The sequence below is a fragment of the Scyliorhinus canicula genome, chromosome 3 (genome assembly GCF_902713615.1).
Source record: "Scyliorhinus canicula chromosome 3, sScyCan1.1, whole genome shotgun sequence".
Lineage (NCBI taxonomy): Eukaryota > Metazoa > Chordata > Chondrichthyes > Carcharhiniformes > Scyliorhinidae > Scyliorhinus > Scyliorhinus canicula.
Window position 1 is genome coordinate 70,232,332 of NC_052148.1, and position 18,966 is coordinate 70,251,297.

Sequence of the window (18,966 nt, forward strand, 5' to 3'; positions counted from 1 at the left end):
TTTTCTCCCCAGTCCGAACTACCAGCACTTGGGCTCGCCAGGGACTGTTGCTGGCCTCGATAACTCCTTCCTTAATGAGCCTCTGGACCTCGGACCCGATGAAGGTCCGGTTCTGGGCACTGTATCGTCTGCTCCTAGTGGCGACAGGTTTACAATCTGGGGTGAGATTAGCAAACAAGGAAGGGGGGTCCACTTTGAGGGACGCGAGGCTGCAGACGGTAAGGGGGGGAATAGGACCGCCGAATTGTAAGGTTAAGCTCTGCAGGTTGCACTGGAAATCCAGGCCCAAGAGTGCCGGAGCGCATAGACGGGGGAGAATGAGGAGTTTGAAGTTTTGAAAATCCTCCCCTGGACCGTGAGGTCCGCTATGCAGCACCCGGTGATCTGGACGGAGTGCGAACTCGAGGCCAATTCGATTTTATGCTTAACTGGGTGGATGGGGAGCGCGCAGCATCTTACCGTGTCGGGGTGGACAAAACTTTCCATGCTCCCGGAGTCCAGTAGGCATTTCGTCTTATGTCCATTGAGCTGGATCGTTGTTGTAGTCTTGGCGAGCGTGGTCGCGACTGGTCGAGTGTGATGGAAGCAAGTCGTGGCGAGAGTTCCAGATCATCCTCGGTGGCAGAGTAATCGCTGGCAGGGCCTTCCGTGTTGGCCCAAGATGGCGGCGCCCAGGACCCGCACGTGGAATCGGGGTCCCAAGATGACGGCGCCCATGGGAACCTCGTGGCAGCTGGGGGCAGTGTCAGTGGCGTCTGCGGGCCGGTCGGGGCAGCCGGGAGCGGGGGTCGGGAGGACCGTGGGCCTGTTGCGGGGGCCGGTGCGTGGGCCGGACAGGTCGGTGCGCGGCCCGGTGCCATGGGGGGCCCGGGGGGGGGGGGGGGGGGGGGCGATCCGCGGTCGCTGCGTGGAACAGCAGCGACCGACTTGGTCTGGCAGACCACCGCGTAATGGCCCTTCTTCCCGCAGCTCTTACACAGAGCGGAGCGGGCCGGGCAGCACGGGCGGGGGTGTTTGGAGAGGCCACAGAAATAGCAGCGGGGCCCCGTTAGCTTGTCGGAGCGTCCCGCAGCGCAGGCCTGGGGGGGGGGTCGGGGTCAGCGGAGGACGGGGGTGGTGCGTGCCACGATGTCCAGGGGGTTGCAGCACGGCCGGGGGCATATGCGCGGCCGTTCAGGTCGGCGACCTCCAGGGAAGCTGCAAGGGTCCGTGCCTCAGCTAGGCTGAGGGTGTTCTTCTCCAGCAATCGTTGGCGGATAGAGGAGGATTGCATGCCGGCAACATAAGCGTCTCTAATTAAAAATTCCATGTGCTCAGTCGCCGAAACCTGGGGACAGGCGCACATTCTCCCTAGAGCTGTGAGGGCCTGTTAGAATTCGTCGCGTGACTTACCAGGGAACTGCTGTCTAGTCGTCAGGAGATGCCGTGCGTATACTTCATTGACCGGCCGGAGAAAGTGTCCTTTCAGGATACCATGGCCGCATCATAATCGCTTTCGTCCTCAATCATTGAATATACCACCGTGCCCACGCACGAGTGGAGGATGTGGAGTTTCTGCTCCTTGGTGGGTTTGCTGGCTGCAGTTGTCAGGTAACTGTTGAAACATGCCTGCCAATGTTTAAAGATTGCAGGCACATTTGAGGCATGCGGGCTGGTGGGGAGGCAGTCAGGCTGGATGCGTAGCTCCATTCCAAAATTCTAGCTGATTAAATTGATGTACCATCAATTGGACGCGAGACACGATGAAGATCCAAACTGTGGCTTTAATCAGCTAGTTGTTAGCTCGGTGGTCGACTAGAGAAAGGCTGACCGCCGGGAAACCTGGGTACTTATACCCCACCTCGGAGGTGGGGTCTACTTGCCTCTCGACCAATTGGTGAGCAGTCACATGACTAGTCCCAGCCAATCAGATGAGAAGCACATGACCAGCCAGAGCCAATGGGAAACCAATGCTGTGCACCAATGGCAGTGCTCCCACTCATATCACCACAATAAAGAGATTGGTCTATGCATTTCTTTTCTTGACGCCCCATTAACAATCCCAGATATGGGCAGGAGTACTCAGCCCCTGCCATCGCTTGCATAGAGAAATGTCAGAAGTGGTGGAAGGCAGCCAAATTCCCTGTTTTACCTCCCACTCTGCTCCCAAAATGGGTAGTAATGAGGATAACCTAACTTAACATTTCTAATGGGGAAACTTGCTGCATTCCTGGAAATAGGTACACAGCATGAAGATACTCGTGGATGAAGTCAATGGGAATTAAAATTGGGAGAAATATTTCAATGGGCTGCCGGTTCCCTATTGTCCATTTTAGACTACCATACAAAGATCTGTCCTATGATATTTGTTCCTTCAACGCAGCCCTTGCTCAAGAAATGCTTTGTTTGGCCCTTGTTCCACATTGTAATCAATCACTGTTTGTCGATGTTCCATTTCACAATGTACTCTGTCGATTTATTCTTTTTTTGTCTACTATGTACGTACTGCGTACGCTCCCTTGGCCGCAGAAAAATACTTTTCACTGTTCTTCTGTACATGTGACAATAAATATCAATCAATCCTAATTCCAAAATTAAATGGAAATATACAGCAGGACATATGGCTGAGTAAATTTAAGTTTGTTACATCACAAGACAATATTCACATAGTAGAATCTAAACCTGTTCTCCTTTGCCAAAAGAAGGATGACAGCAACTACTTGTGGTGCATTCTGTAGTTTTTAATGAGTTCAATCTAAGTTTGTGGACCCAATGATATACGACTACAAGCAAAACAACCCTATGGTATGGGTTGATGTGATCGTCTGCGACAGATGATCCTTTTCCCTTTATATTTGTATGGTTCATAAAATATCTTGAGACCTTGTGGGAAGGAATGGTGAACAGGTATACCATGCCTCATTGCTCAACAGCATCTATATACAGAGCCAAGTTGACGATGGCAATCAGTGAACTGTACAGCTACATATTCATGGCCATGGCAATGATGCAGCGAACTGCTGGGGGGAAAAAATAACAAGTTAAAAAGATGTTTAGTGGAGCAAATACTATAAGCTTCTTGTGCAACAGCCTTAACTGTTGACGCATGTGCTATTGATCTTCATACATTTTTTATGAAGGAGCTGCTTATCCAGCCGTAGAAAGAGTCACCCAACCATTGACTGAATTGGCAAAGAAACTCTTAGATGGGTTGCAAACAAAAAACCTTCTAGTGGCTCCTCCTGGAGATGACGACCATGAACAAACAAACCAGCCAAACTAGTTGGGGGTATAAGATTATTTGTATCTTCTGTATTTCTGGATATAGTGAGTATTACATTTATCTCAAAGAAACCTTCACAGGAAATTTGGAGCATATATTATCATTTTAATAACTGATACAGTGAAACTAATCAACACAGTGTACCTTCATTTATGGGGCAGCACGGTAGCATAGTGGTTAGCACTATGGCTTCAAAGTTCTGGAGTCCCAGGTTCGATTCCTGCTTAGGTCACTGCATGTGCGGAGTCTGCACGTTCTCCCCGTGTCTGCGTGGTGCTCCGGTTTCCTCCCATAGTCCAAAGATGTGCAGGTTAGGTGGATTGGCCATGCTAAATTGCCCTTAGGTTAGATGGGGTTGCAGGGTTACGGGGATAGGGTGGAGGTGTGGGCTTAACTAGGGTGCTCTTTCCAAGTGCCGGTGCAGACCCGATGGGCCGAATGGTCTCCTTCTGCACTGTAAATTCTATGAGATTTATCCTTTGATGCGAGAATTAGATTATCTGGATAATTTTTGAAAACTTCATCCTTATTTCCATCAAATTATTTGTTGCTGCCCCACGCGCCGAGGTCCCAGGTTCGATCCCGGCTCTGGGTCACTGTCCGTGTGGAGTTTGCACATTCTCCCCGTGTTTGCGTGGGTTTCACCCCCACAACCCAAAAGATGTGCAGGGTAGGTGAATTGGCCATGCTAAATTGCCCCTTAATTGGAAAAATGAATTGAGTATTCTAAATGTATTTTTTTAAATATATTTGTCGCTGCTGCTATTTCCCTGTGAGTGAGGGGCCGTATCGATAGAGGTGGTCTAATCAGGTGGGGAAAAAGTTAAATATTTCTGCTTGATTCAATTTATGCTCGAGGTCCCTGATTTGCTGTGTATGTGTTTCAGGTGGGAGCACGCCTCCTGGTATCACCGCACCAGCTGTGCCTAGCATTCCCTCTCCAATTGGAGTAAATGGATTCACCGGCCTTCCACCGCAGGCTAACGGACAGCCAACAGCAGAAGCCGTCTTCGCTAATGGAATCCACCCCTATCCAGGTACACATTCACAGTCTTCAATTACATTACAATCAGAATGGAAGATGCTGAGTGAGAACATAATTCCCACATGAGGGGAAAAGAAACCTGTCAGCTTTGAAAATCAGTATCAGCTTTGCAAATGCGTGGTTGGGAGGGAAAAATCTTGCTGTTTATTCTTAGCTGGGATGAGCCTCTGTGCCTCTAAATGTGCGATTTTCCAGAGTTTGTTCTTAGCAGTTTCTTTACTGTCACTGATAGGTTCCCTGGTGCTTGGGGTCAACTTCTATCCCTAATATATCTTTTTTAGTACAGCATGATGTCTGTGAATTTATTCTGTTCGTAAAAAAAGGCATGTTACGGCTGCATAAAAAGTATGCGTTCATGCAGGTTAAAGATGGAACCAGCTTAACCATTTTGTAACAAACCAGACTGAGTCATGAATAACTTTTTCATATTGGAGATCACAAACTAATAGCAAATAATTGCAAAAATACACAGCAAGGCCAGCTGCTAATGGAAAGAGAAAGGCCCAGATTATTGTGTGGATTAGAGGATCTTTGTCAGAGCCATTAAATTCAAACAACCTCCAACTAAAACATTAACCTGTCTTTTCTCCTTTCAGAAGTTTATGATGTAATTGCTGTCTATTTGCAGCATATAATACTGTCCATACTCAAGAAAGGACTTGTATCTATATGGCGCTCTTAACAACCTCAGCACATCTTAAAGCACTGTACAGACAGTTAAGCATTTTTGAAATGTAGTCACTGTTGGAATATGGAAAATGTATCGTCAGTTTATACAAAGTAGGGTCCCAGAGGCGTGATGACCAGATAGCCGGTTTTAGTGATTTCTGTTGAGGGAGGACACTGGGGAGAACAACCCTGCTATTTTACAAATAGCCATGGGATCTTTTATCTTCCCCTAACAGAGCGAATGGGGCCTCAATTTAACATCTCATCTGAAAGACAGTTCCTTAGGCAATGCAATGCTCACTTCAGACTACTGAAATGATTAGCCTAGATTACATACTCAAGGCTCTGGAGTGAGACTTGAACCTACAACCTTCTGATGCTGCAGGGGTGTCACCGCTGAATCACAGCTAACATCTTTCAGTTCTTTGTCGCAGCACCTTCACTAAGTTTGGTAAACAATATCACAGTGTGGAATTGCTGGCACATTATTGTGGGTACTATCCTGTATATTGCTTTGTCGTGCACAGGGTAATAGATTGCACACTACCCTTTCATCTCCAAAACCTGGGGTCAAATCCCTTCTAAACTGAAAAGTGGAAAGTCTCCTGTCTCTACTTTGGGTAACAGATTACCATGCAAAGGGTTTGGGCAGCCTCAAACCAGTTCTTAATGAATACAAGTTCATAGCACAGAATTAATGACATTTATGGTCAATTTGGCACCAAGCTGTTTTTCTCACTCAATCGGAAAATGAAGGACCACCATTTTACCAGATAATAAATTTGAAATGACATGAAACAATTTATCAGCGATAAAATTCACAGGTAGCCTGGTTATGCCAATAGATTGACCTTTGCACTGGTTTATATTTATAATTTACAATTTTAAATCTTATTCTGCCAGAGAGAGAGCGCACCTGAAAGACATAAGTTGCTTACTCACGAAGGTAAACGGAAAATTCTGGAAATACTTATCAAGTCAGACAGCATTTGCAGAAAGATAAAAACAGAATTAACGGGTGGAATCTCCCAAAATTTGTCAGAGTATCAGTTTCAGACTGGAAATAAGTGATAATCTCTCCAGCTGCACAGCTGAATTTTCTCTCCAGATTTTCTGGGATGTGTGCACAGTCAACCTGGGGGCGTGGTTTCCGCCATTATTTTGGCGGGTTAAGGCCTGATAGAGCCGGCAGCGCCGGCTCCACAGAGAAAGATGTCACCCCAACCTGAACAAAAAATAAACTCCCCCCACCCCTCAGAGACATGGAGGACTCCCCAATAAGCATTGGTGTGACGCCCCCTGACACAAGGATCAGGGAGACTCCCCCAATCCCCAAAAGGCATTGCCCCCCCCCTCATATGTATCGAGATACCCTCCACAAGTACCAGGTAACCTGCTCTCTCCAAAGTCATCGGGGCACTCCCCCAGCCCAAAAGCACTGGCAGCTCCCCCACCAACGTGAATGCATGGTACACTACCCCACCCACTCACAAGCATCGGGACACCCCGCCCAAGAAGTATCAGCACCCCCTCCCTCCCTGAAGACATCGGCACACCCTCCCTCCCCTGCCAAGCATCCATGTACTTTATTCCCACCACACATAAGGGGAACCCCCAAATGGGGCTCCATGATGGACTGCCCTTGGCAGTGCCAGGGTGCAAGGGCCGAGAACTGGACAGGCATACCCCTCATCACCAGCAGACTATACTCACCTGTGCGCCTCCAGTGTGGCCATCACGGCTTGTTTCCATTTTTGAAAACAGTAGTAATTCGCACTGGCGTGACATCAATGTGGCTGGGTAGGAATATGCATTGAGAGCGGAACTAGCAGTATCAAGCCTGCTAATAATGTTATCATGAATGGCAATATATGCAAATCTGCCTCATGCCCTTTCTGGGCGTAAACCTGGTCGAAGGGGGCAGGGAAGATCCCAAACTGAAATCTCACCAGCGCAAGTCTCGTTTTCGGCCTCTCGCGAGATTTAGCAGCCATTGAGGAACTTGGGCCCAGCTAGCACAGCCGCTAAGTTGCGGCCGATGTTTCTATTTGTCAGGATAGAAGAAGCTGAGTGATAGAAAAGGTTTTATGAAAGCAGGGAGGTGGAGAAAGAACAAAGGAGAAGGTTTGTGATGGGGTGGAAGACAGCAATGATTAAATGATGACAAACAGGATAATGGTGCAAGTCAAAATGAGATGTTAATGGGACAAGAAAACAAAAAGATGGGTCTGGACGAGGTGTCAATGGGGATAGCATCATCAGCACCAAGTGCTGCCAAGCAAAGGAAATGGGAGCAGAGGCCATGGTCTCAGCGTTGAGTCCAGAAGGCTGTAAAGTGCCTCATCAAAAAATAGCAAGCTGTTCCTTGAGCTTACATTCAGTTTCATTTGAACACTGCGAGGCCAAGGACAGAGAAGCCCAAGTGTGAGCAAGTTAGAGAATTAAAATGACAGGTAAGTAAAAGCTCAGGGTCACGCTTGTGGACTGAGTGGAAGTGTCCCACAAATTAGTCACCTGGTCTGCATTTGGTCTCCCGATTGCAGAGGAGACGATATTGTGAGCATTACGAACAGCACACTCAGGGGAAGGTTAGTGGGGAATTGGAATTGGAGAGTTGTTTAGGTAAGCCACGTTGGCTGGGTTTTGTTGTCGGCTGTGTGTGTGTTGTTCATCTTGCTCTTTTGATATCTTGTTAAAATTGTTACAATTATAAATGCCTTAATAAAAATGTTTTTTTTTTAAAAGAACAGTACACACACTAAATGAATGAAGTACAAGGAAATCATTATTTCACCTGGAAGGAAATTTTGATGCCTTGTATAATGAGAAGGAAGGAGGTAAAGGGGCAGGTGTCGCATCTCTTGTTCTTTCCTAGAAAGGTCTGGTGGGAAAGGTGTTGGGGATGTTAGAGAAGTGGACCAGGGTATCGTGAATATCGTGAAGGGAAAAGTCCTTTCAGAATGCTGATGAAGGGAAAGAGGTAGGGGAGATCTGTTTGATAGTGGTATCTTGCTGGAGGCAGTGGAAATGGCAGAAGATTATGCATTGAATCTGGAGGCTGGTGGAGTGGAAGGTGGGGACAACAAAACTCTTATTGTGATTCTGGGAGGGAGGGGAAGGGGTAAGAGCAAAAGTGTGGGAATTGGAATGGACCCAGTTGAGGACCCTGCCAATCATAGGAGAGCAATCCTTGGTTGAGGGAAAAGGCAGACATATTGGAAGCACAAATATGGAAGGCACGATTCCAAGGATTCAAACACACCAGACAATGACCACCTCCAGTAGGAGAGAATTTAAACACCTCTTCTTGATATTCAACAGCATTGTCATTGCTAAATCCCTAGCCATCAACATAATGGGAATTACCATAGGCTAGAAACTTAGCTAAATCCCATTTGGTTCATTAATGTCCTTTAGGGAAGGAACTCTGCTGTGTTTACCTGATCTGGCCTACTTGTGACTCCAAATCCACAGCAATCTGGTACACTCTTAAATGCCCTCTGAAAAGCCAACCTATTCAAGGGAAATCCAGGATGGGCAATAATTTCTTGCCCAGCCAGTGATGCTCACATCCCATGAGTGAGTAAAGCAAAACATCCATACAAATACTATAACTACAAAAGCAAGTCACCGTGACCTTCTCAGGAGCTATTAAGGATGGGCTACAAATGCTGGCCTTGCCAGTGCTACTCCCATCCCAAGAATAATTTTTAAAAATACACGTGCCTCCTACTGCTGGGTAGAGTATATCATTAGCAGAGGTTGTCTAGCAGACTGCTTACTCACCTATTTAGTGGGCTATGGTTTACTGAGCAGGCATAGCTCAGACTGGGGAAAAGCTCGCAAGTAATAACAAAAATGGAAAGACAATTAACTGGTTCATAAAAAAAATCTTTAAAGATTAATATCCAGTCTCACTGGGTGACACAGAAGATGGAGCATAATTCCTGTCACAAACTTTGAGAGGAAAGTTGTTATTCATTTTAAAGTGGCCAAAAAGATAGCGAGATGTGTTAAAAAGAAATAATGCAAGTCCTGGCATATTGGATTTTAATTCATACAAAATTCAAAGAGAAACATATCAAGATACTACTGTAAATTGTGTAGAATTCTAATTTTAATGAGTAAGTTTAGGTAAGGGACCAAGACATCAGTAAAATTGAAAGAACAAAGTATAAAGTACTGCTGAGCTTGGATTCTATAGACCTTTGGAAGAATGCAAAGGTACAAAAAATGGGCTACGGTTTGAAGATAGAATAGGAGCATAGGAAATAGATTCATAGAATCATAGAATTTACAGTGCAGAAGGAGACTATTCAGCCCATCGAGCCTGCACCAGCTCTTGGAAAGAGCACACTACTTAAACCCACATCTCCACCCTAGCCCCTTAACCCTGCAACCCCACCTAACCTAAGGGCAATGTGGCATGGCCAATCCACCTAACCTGCACATCTTTGGATTGTGGGAGGAAATCGGAGCAACCGGAGGAAACCCACGCACACACAGGGAGAATGTGCAGAATCCGCACAGAAAGTGCCCCAAGTGGGAATTGAACCTGGGACCCTGGGCGTTGTGAAGCCATAGTGCTAACCACTATGCTACCGTGCTGCCCCCACTATGCTACTGTGCTGCGGCAGGAGCAGGAGTAGGCCATTCAGCCCCTTGAGTTTGCTCTGCCATTCAACTGAGTCATCGCCGATCTTCTCCATCAATGCCATTTTCCTGCACTAACCCCATACCCCACGATATCTTTAATATCCAGAAATCTATCAATCTCAGTCTCGAACACACTCAATGACTGAGTTGCCACAGCTCTCTGGAGCAGAGAATTCCAAAGATTCGCCACCCTCTGAGTGAATAAATTCCTCCTCATCTCAGTCTTAAATGGCCAACGTCTTATTCTGAGACTGTGTCTCCCAGTTCTATACTCACCAACCAGGGGAAACATCCTTTGTGCATCCACCCTGTCGAGCCCTGTAAGACATTTGGATGCCTCAATGCGATCACCTCTCATTTTGTAACCTCGAGAGAATGTAGGCCCAGTCTCCTCATTCTCTCCATAAAGGACAATTTCACCGTCCCTGGAAACAGTCTGCTGAACGTTTGTCGCATTCCCTCCATGACAAGTATATCTTTTCTTCAGTAAGGAGACCAAAACTGTACACATTGCTCCAGGTGTGTCTTGCGCTAATTGGAATCCCAAGTGCATTAATGGCCAGCATTCGGAGACCACCTTGCCAAGATCATCTCACACCATTACAGTTCAGTGTGAAGTCAGATTTAAAACGTACTAAGATGATCCATTGATTTCTTCAGATTCCTCGGACAGGATTGGTTGTACTATTGGTTGGTTCCGAACCCGGTTGATTGAAGTATCAGGCTTTGCCTTGGCTCTGTGGGCGAGCCACACTATTAGCATCCCACCTAATGGTTCCCTGCCAATCAGAGAGGACAGACAGGAGCTAATGCAGGGGAGTTCCCCACCCAACGTCAATGCCACCCCCCACCCCTCCGCAGCTAAACGTGCCTCCCTTTGCCTTGGAAAACTCCCCCCTTATTATCGGGCCACCATAGTGTTAAGAGGAATTGTGCACTGTTGCCCGTGTGCTTCAGATGTTGAAAAATAGGCACTGGGGAAGCAGAATATTCTATAATCATACAGGCCCCAAGTTCTCTACCGGCAGGCACTGTGGAAATTACAGCTCAGATCTTGCCAGCTACACCTTGCACTCAACTATTATTGGTCTCAGATCAATGGTGTGGAGCCCAAGGTCTGTGCTGAAAGTTATCTGGGATCATATTACATAGAATGAATGATCAACGGTGAGTAATGTAGCTTTTGAATTAAATTTTGGGATTCGGATGGGATCACAGAGCAAAGCTCTAATGCCTTTTGAACCCTGGGATTAAATTCCGCGCTTTGCTTGATCTTTGCTGACTGTAGCTTACACAATGAGTTATAGTTCCTCATGAAATGAAACTCGTGCTAATGACAGTTAAAGCATTGCTGAATGACTGGTTGATGAGCGTTGATAACTGCTGTGAGGACATCACTGCAGATTGAAACTATCATCCGATTCTCTACAGGGTACAATTGGGAAGGCATCCTTGCAGATAAAAGCAGGATTAGAACACGATATTATTAATGCACTACTTTTTCTAATGCAACCTAGAAATTTTCCTCTCTTCCCCTCTCCTGAGCAAAACTCTGTACAGTAACTGAGAACATTGTACCAGTTTCTTCAATTGTACCCCAGCACTATCTTGTTTCAAACCTCTGAATGCTCATTCCTCAATACTTTGTGCTATCAGGAGCAGTGGGAAGATTACTGCCCACTTGAGAACAGTTATATATTGCTCAGTAGCAGTCACTGCAATGCAGACAGGCTGACGTTAGAAAAATTCTACAAAAAGGTTAAAGGCTGCACAAGTTAATTGAATGCTGGCCTTTACATACAAAGGACTAGAAGGTAAGGGAATAAAGTTGTACTTCAGCAATACAAATCCCAGGCTAGACCTTCCTTCAGAAGGATAAATTGGCCGAGGCGGAAATGCAGCTTAGATTTACTAGAACGATACCTGGACTCAATGGGTTAAATTCCAATTTTCCAGCACTTGGCCCATAGCCTTGTATCCATTTATACCGTAAGTGCCCAGTTAAATAGAACAAAGAACAAAGAACAAAGAAAAGTACAGCACAGGGACAGGCCCTTCGGCCCTCCAAGCCCATGCCGACCATGCTGCCCGAGTAAACTAGAGTCTTCTACACTTCTCTATTCCCATCCTATTCATGTATTTGTCAAGATTCGCCTTAAATGTCACTATCGTCCCTGCTTCCACCACCTCCTCCGGCAGCGTGTTCCAGGCACCCACTATCCTCTGTATAAAAAACTTGCCTCGTACATCTACTCTAAACCTTGCCCCTCGCACCTTTAACCTATGCCCCCTAGTAATTGACCCCTCTACCTGGGGAAAAGCCTCTGACGATCCACTCTGTCTATGCCCCTCATAATTTTGTAGACCTCTATCAGGTCGCCCCACAACCTCCGTCGTTTCAGTGAGAACAAACCGAGTTTATTCAACCGCTCCTCATAGCTAATGCCCTCCATACCAGGCAACATCCTGGTAAATCTCTTCTGCACCCTCTCTAAAGCCTCCACATCCTTCTGGTAGTGTGGCAACCAGAATTGAACATTATACTCCAAGTGTGGCCTATCTAAGGTTCTATACAGCTGCAACATGACTTGCCAATTCTTATACTCAATGCCCCGGCCAATGAAGGCAAGCATGCCATATGCCTTCTTGACTACCTTCTCCACCTGTGTTGCCCCTTTCAGTGACCTGTGGACCTGTACACCTAGATCTCTCTGACTTTCAATACTCTTGAGGGTTCTACCATTCACTGTATATTCCCTACCTGCATTAGACCTTCCAAAATGCATTACCTCACATTTGTCCGGATTAAACTCCATCTGCCATCTCTCCGCCCAAGTCTCCAATCGATCTAACTCCTACTGTATCCTCTGACAGTCCTCATCACTATCCGCAATTCCACCAACCTTTGTGTCATCTGTAAAGTTACTAATCAGACCAGTTACATTTTCCTCCAAATCATTTATATATACTACGAACAGCAAAGGTCCCAGCACTGATACTTCTTAAATGTTAAATACTTCTTAAATGTTCTGAGTGTCTCTGCCTCCACCACCCTTTCAGGCAGTGAGTTCCAGACTCTCACCACCTTCTGGGTAAACAAGTTTTTCCTCACATCCCATCTAAACTTCCTGCCCATTCCCTTAAATCTGTGCCCTGGTCATTGATCCCTCCATCAAGAGAAAAGTTTCTTCCTGTCTACTCGGCCTATGTCCCACATAATTTTAAACAACCCTCGTCTATCCAATCTCTCTTCATAGCTAAAACTCTCCAGCGCAGCCAACATCCTGGGAAATCTCCCCTGCACCATTTCCAATGCTATTGCATCCCTCCTTTAACGTGGATTCCAGAATTGCACACAATACTCTAGCTGTGGCCAAACCAATGTTTTATAGCGTTCCAGCATAACCTCCCTGCTCTTGAATTCTATGCCTTGGCAAATAAAGGCAATGAAACCATATACCTTCTTAATCACTGTATCAACCTGCTTTGCTACCTTAAGGGTCCTGCACAAACAAGAGTTGTATTCCTGGAATTTAGAAGATTAAGGGGTGATTTGACCAACATTTTCAAGATATTAAGGGAAACTTATAGTGTGTATAGAAAGAAACTATTTATCCCCAGTTGGGAAGTTTAGAATTAGGTGGCATGGCCTAAACATTAGGGCCAGTTTTCAGGAGTGAAATTAAGAAAAACTTCTACACACAAAGGGTGGTAGAAATTGGAATTCTCTTCTGCAAATTACAATTGTTGCTAGATCAATTGATCATTTTAAATCTGAGTTTGACAGGTTTTTGTTAACCAATGGTATTAAGGAATATGGTGAAAAGACAAGTTTGTGGAGTTAGTTCACAGATCAGCCATTATCTCACAGAATAGAGAAACTGGTTTGAAAGTCCACTCCTGTTCCTATGTTCTTTTGGTTGGCAGTAGTCCCTGGGACAGCTGTGCTTGACCTATATGTGGCCCTGTTAGGAAAAAAGGCCTCCAGGTGAGCTCCTATCCCTCCCATTAGGCCTTGGCAACTGTTTTTTAAATGTTGACCTGTTCCAAAGCTTAAACCCCAAATTGTCCTGTACATTTAGTTCATTTTTGCTCTATTAATGGTCCCACCTCTTCAGGTGATGTAGCAGCAACTTCTCTGCAACTTTCCTCTTCAGCATCAGCAGGCTTCGTTGCCATGGCAGGGATCCTATGTTAACGAGGTTTGCGAACTCCAAATTGACGTGTTGCAGGCGGTTTCATCACCTGATCTTGTGCCTCCAATCGCCCCTCCACTTCATGCATTTTGTTTTTATTCTCATGAGATGAGAGCATCACTGGCAAGGCCAGCATTTATAGCCCATCCCTAATTACCCTTGAGCCACCTTCTTCAGCTGCTGAAATCCGTGTGGCACATGTACATCCACAGTGCTGTTCAAAAGGGATTTCCTGGATTTTGGCCCTGTGCAGTGAAGGAATGGTGTATAACATGGAGGGGAACTTACAAATGATGGTGTTCCCAAAGGTCTGCTCCCCTTGCTCTTCCAACTGTTGGAGCTTATGGGTTTGCAAGGTGCCATGTCAAGTCGCTGCAGGGAATCTTGCAGATTACACAAACTGCTGCCACTGCGCACCGATGGTAGAGGGAGTGAAGGTTTAAGGTGGTGGGTAATGTGCAGATCAAGCCTTTTCCTGGATGGTGTTAAGCTGTCGGAGTGTTGTTCAAATCAGGATGGTGAGCGGCTTGGAGGGGAACCTCCAGGTGGTGGTGTTTCCATAGTGAGTAACAAACCCGCAGCCTGTTTTACATATTTCCCATTGACTTCAGTGGAAAAGAATTCAGGAGAAATGTAACACGGGCTGCTGACTAGTAATTGCAAAAAGTCAACATGACCCTCCTGTGTATGTGTGCATATATGTATGTGCGTGTGGGTGCATGTAGAAAACTCATCAATGTACACTCAAAAAATTTGAATTGTGCTGATTTCATCCATTTGAAGTGGTATAAGTGGCACTGCTTAGCAGTGCTTGGCACTTAGAAATGCATGTGAGCCTTGATAAGGTGTTACATCCACAGCACATTAAAAGACTCAACATGCAGCTCAGGCACCACTTCAAAATTAGTCAGTTACAAAGAGTGGTAAAAAATCTCTCCAAGTGGAGTTAGTGTTTATCCAGATACACTACTTCAGCATATGAAGAAGTCTAGTCCTCTGGTACATCGAGAGACATTTTGTTTTCAGCTTTCTTCTGTCTTTCAAACTTGTTGGAAAAATGATGTTCATATAATAATGCCAAATATTTTTTTAAAAACAGTAATTTAATCAAATATAAACAAAAGACTACTCAAGTTATATAATTAACCTTTGCATTTTTTCTGCTTCAACATTCCTTCACTAAATACAAGTTCCATAACTTTTAAATTTATTGAAAGGGAAGGAATAATGACATGAATTCAAATAGTAAGAGTGCCCCTTCTATCTAACCTGTACTGTCTCTGATCTGTTGAAAGTGCAACTGAGTGGAAAATGTGGGGAGATATTCAACATCCCAATTTTGAAATCAAATTCTAAAATGTTTACGGGCCCATTCAGTCTTCAGACAGATCATTCTTCCCCAATATTTCCCACATGGCATTTTGAGGTTTTGTGTGCTCTCTTTTGAGTTAGCATATAAAGAGTATGCAAAAAGATGAAGCATGAGAAGAAATTGTGGCAAGATATTGCCAAGCCATCATTTTAAAAGGCTTTTTAAAAAAAAACAGAAGACTATGTTTTCACTTTGCCTCAGTGTATTCTATTGTGTGGTGTTCAGCAATCAAGCTTATGAATATTTCCAATTCAGTAAAATGAACATAAAACTCAAAGTCCCATCCATTCCCCGTTGTCAAAAGAGATCAACTAGAGTTTTCCAGCCTGTATGAATATGGGTCTTTACTTGTCACACTTCAAATTATTTGAGGCTGCCAAAATTCATTTAAAACCAACGGGCAGAGCAGATTTTTATCACATCAATTCAGGCTGAATTAAGCCTAAGTCACTGAAGTGAAAAGACCATGTGCTAACCCAGTGATCATATACCCAGTCTCTCTGACACTTATATTGTATCGCAAATGTGACGCAGAAGGATCTCCTGAATTATGTCACACCGGTTCATCTGTTCCTCTCAGGTAATAGCAGGGGTGCATATTTATATTTGTAGATATATTGAAATAAAACACAATTCTTTAACAACAAATGGTATGATCAAATGGCCTTGTTGCGTCTGACTCCGTGAGACTGTTAAATCTTGCCCTCATTGGGCTCCATTCGGCTCATTTAAATATGTGGGTGCTGATTTTTCCAAGCCCTGGGAACAAATACTCCCGCTTGGGAAACCTCGCCATGGCGCCGTTTAGCACTGGTCCACACAAACGTTGACTAAGCGTAATGGCACCTGGGGGTATCTCCCAGGCCATTGGAGGTCCCGGATGGCTGGGCTCCTGTCATTCCTGCGGCACCCAGGTACTGCCAGCCTAGCACCTTGGCATTGCCACAGAGGCACTGCTGGGGTGCTCAGGTGGCATTTCCAGGCTGGCTGGGTCACTATCATGGTGCCAGCCTGGCAGTGCCAGGGTGCCTGAGTGACAGGTTGCCCATGCCAGAGATCAGAGCAGCATTTAAAGATATCTGAGCTCGTCAGTTCAGGAAATTAGGTAAGTGCGGCCTCAGTGGGGTGTTCCTCGCCCAGGCCAATAAAAGAAAAATCCCATTTTACAACGGGGCTGTTCTCAGCGCTGAAGGCCCCAAGAAACACCCCGCTATTCATGCCCAAAACTGGACTGTTTTGTCTTAAATTACACCCAATATCTGAGACAAACGTGAACAGTAAAACATAAAAAGGACTGCAGCAGTTCAAGAAGGCAACTCACCACCACCTTCTGAAGGGCAACTAGGGATGGGCAATAAATGCCGGCCTAACCGGCGATGCCCACATCCCGTAAATGAATTTTAAAAGAAACATAAATTTCTCCCATTGGTCATTACTTTCCATTAAATGACAGATTTTCTACTTTGATGCTTCCAACGTATGTGCATATCGGAAAACTGTGTACTCCCAGCCAGAGTTTAATTGTGCACCAGGAGCATTCAAGCAGAAAAGCTCCCCTTAGATTCCTTACATCTTTTTTAAAGCTATTAAGACTTGTATAAAGATAGCACAAAAAATAAACAAATATCCTTTAGTGTTTGTTAGATCAAAGACGGAGTAATTATTAATCCTGGTGTTTTGCAGTCAACTCAGCTCGTTGTAAATTCATTCTGAATTATTACTTGTTAATCAAGATCACCTTCTTTCCTCTTCTCAGCCTTTGTGCTATATTGCATTTCTAGGTCTAGTCTTCCACCAAGGTGTTTCAGTGAAATAAATAAGAGGGCAGATATTATGGGAAGGAATCAGGGCCAAGATAGTCCACTGGTTGCCATCATGTGCCCACAACTGATGCACACTCAGGTACTTCAGCAGTGGTGGGTACTCATAATATGTACTTCAACAAGTATTTTATGACATCCTCAACTTCTGGGAGTGAGTATTGGGAAATCCTGTGAATGCATCAGTGGTTTCCAAAGATGTGTCTCTGGTGGGCACAGCATCTGGCTGGCGAAGGAGTGGGAAGGGGAAATTTTGTAAAAAAAAAACTACCTTACGATGATATGCCCTGAGCAGCTGGAAGTGTTTGAGGCTACCAATAACGCCAAACATTTCTACAGCATCTAACTTTTCACATGAAAGGTGTATCTCACCATCCCTAGCTTGGGTAATGTATCTTCCTCACTATTTGTGAAGACCCTGAATAATCTTTGCTCTTTGGTGAAAAGTTCTGGAGTTCTTGCATTTTAAAAAGCCATAAGTTTCAGGAAACCATATTTCACTCATCTGTTATCCTCAGCCAGTTTCTCTCAGCTTCTAAGGGACAACTAATTCACCCTCTTTAAATGCTCAGTGTAAGCTGCATATAATGAAGAATATTGCTCAGATCACGCATTTGTAGCCCATAATGAATGGGGTCATTAAGCTGGCTCTATGAAGTTCACTCAACAAAGTCATTAGTCCACCAGAGTGGGACTCTACGAAAATGAGATATCCTTCCCCATGGGGCTGTATAAAATATTTATTTTTCAGGTACTTTTTCTGGTGAAAAAATGTGAATTTTATCATAGCTACATGGGATTTTAACCTTTTGGGGACTGCAAGGGACTGTTTTAGCTTATTATTTTAACAAACGATGTATATAATCTTGTTTCTCCTCATTTCCAATGTACCACATGTGTACTTACAATTTGTTCTCACTGTTTCACACTGAATGTTACATTTCTGCACAATGTCACTGCTTCAGGCAACAACCAGATGGTCCAGGGTCTTAGTCCCAGAGCTGCCATTTACTCAGACTTGCCTGGCAATACTGAAATCCTGTTATTTGGTTCTTGACCAGACTGTTAAGAGTGTGAAGCAGTGTATGGCAGGCTGCTCCATCTTTGGGAAGGGAGTGGGGGAAGAAATAAAAGTAAATTGGCATTTCCATTTCCTGCACTTTACAGCCATTTTAATTGTACCCAAGCATGGTAACATTGCAGAAGCAATAACTCTGCTTCACCCACCATTTACTGCGGATGGCTAACACGGGAAGCCCAAAATGTGTTATTTTTAAACTCTTTCTGCCTTTCCTGCGTTTTATTTTGACTTTGCTCAGAAGCAATGTTAATTCTTTGATTGTCTTATCATTGCAACAACTCATGGTATTGCTCCAACAGACGGAAAAGATTTATTTTTGGCAGTGCGGCAGGGGCTGTATAAAGTTGTAAAAATGCCCTCATTTCACCTGGCCTGGCTCATCTGTATGCCCACCAGGCTAATTTCCCCAAAAGGGCACCAAACGTACCTCAGCTGCAATTGACAGTGTACAAAAACTGTTCACTTGTGCCAGTGACAGGTGGATGGCCCATTTTACAGGTCAGCTGTGATTATATCTCAGTGCCAGCCACTATTGGAGCACATGCCCCAGGTGCACTGGATCCAAAACAGTTGTTTAATTTTCCTCCCGTTAACAGAAAAAATGATATGTGTGTCCACTAGCTCCATCATTAACTGTGAGTGTAAATAGCAGGCAGATGGTGACAGACTTTGTAAAATAACCTGAGGGTGGTTAAGATTATAATCTTAAATGGTGACTTTGAAGACCGAGAAGTTATGGATAACTGTATGGCTAAGATTGGGTTGCACTTCTATCATAGTCTAACCTTGTTTTTTTATATTCATATTCATTCTCTGTTTTCACATTCATTCGTGAACTATCTCATTGATGCTTTGCTGCTTGAGT

General features: G+C 44.8%; 1 protein-coding gene across 18 annotated transcripts in view; it reads left to right on the top strand.

Moving 5' to 3' along the window:
- Nucleotides 1-18,966, top strand: part of celf4 (CUGBP, Elav-like family member 4) — a 1,331,379-nt gene that overhangs the window by 1,207,333 nt on the left and 105,080 nt on the right. For all 18 annotated transcript variants that reach the window (XR_005459940.1, XM_038790659.1, XM_038790661.1 and 15 more), the window contains one exon: nt 4,150-4,299. Coding sequence is in view for 17 of the 18 variants with exons in the window: in XM_038790659.1 (XP_038646587.1) it covers nt 4,150-4,299 (150 nt within the window). In the remaining variant the exon portion in view is untranslated. The remainder of the gene's footprint in view (nt 1-4,149; nt 4,300-18,966) is intronic.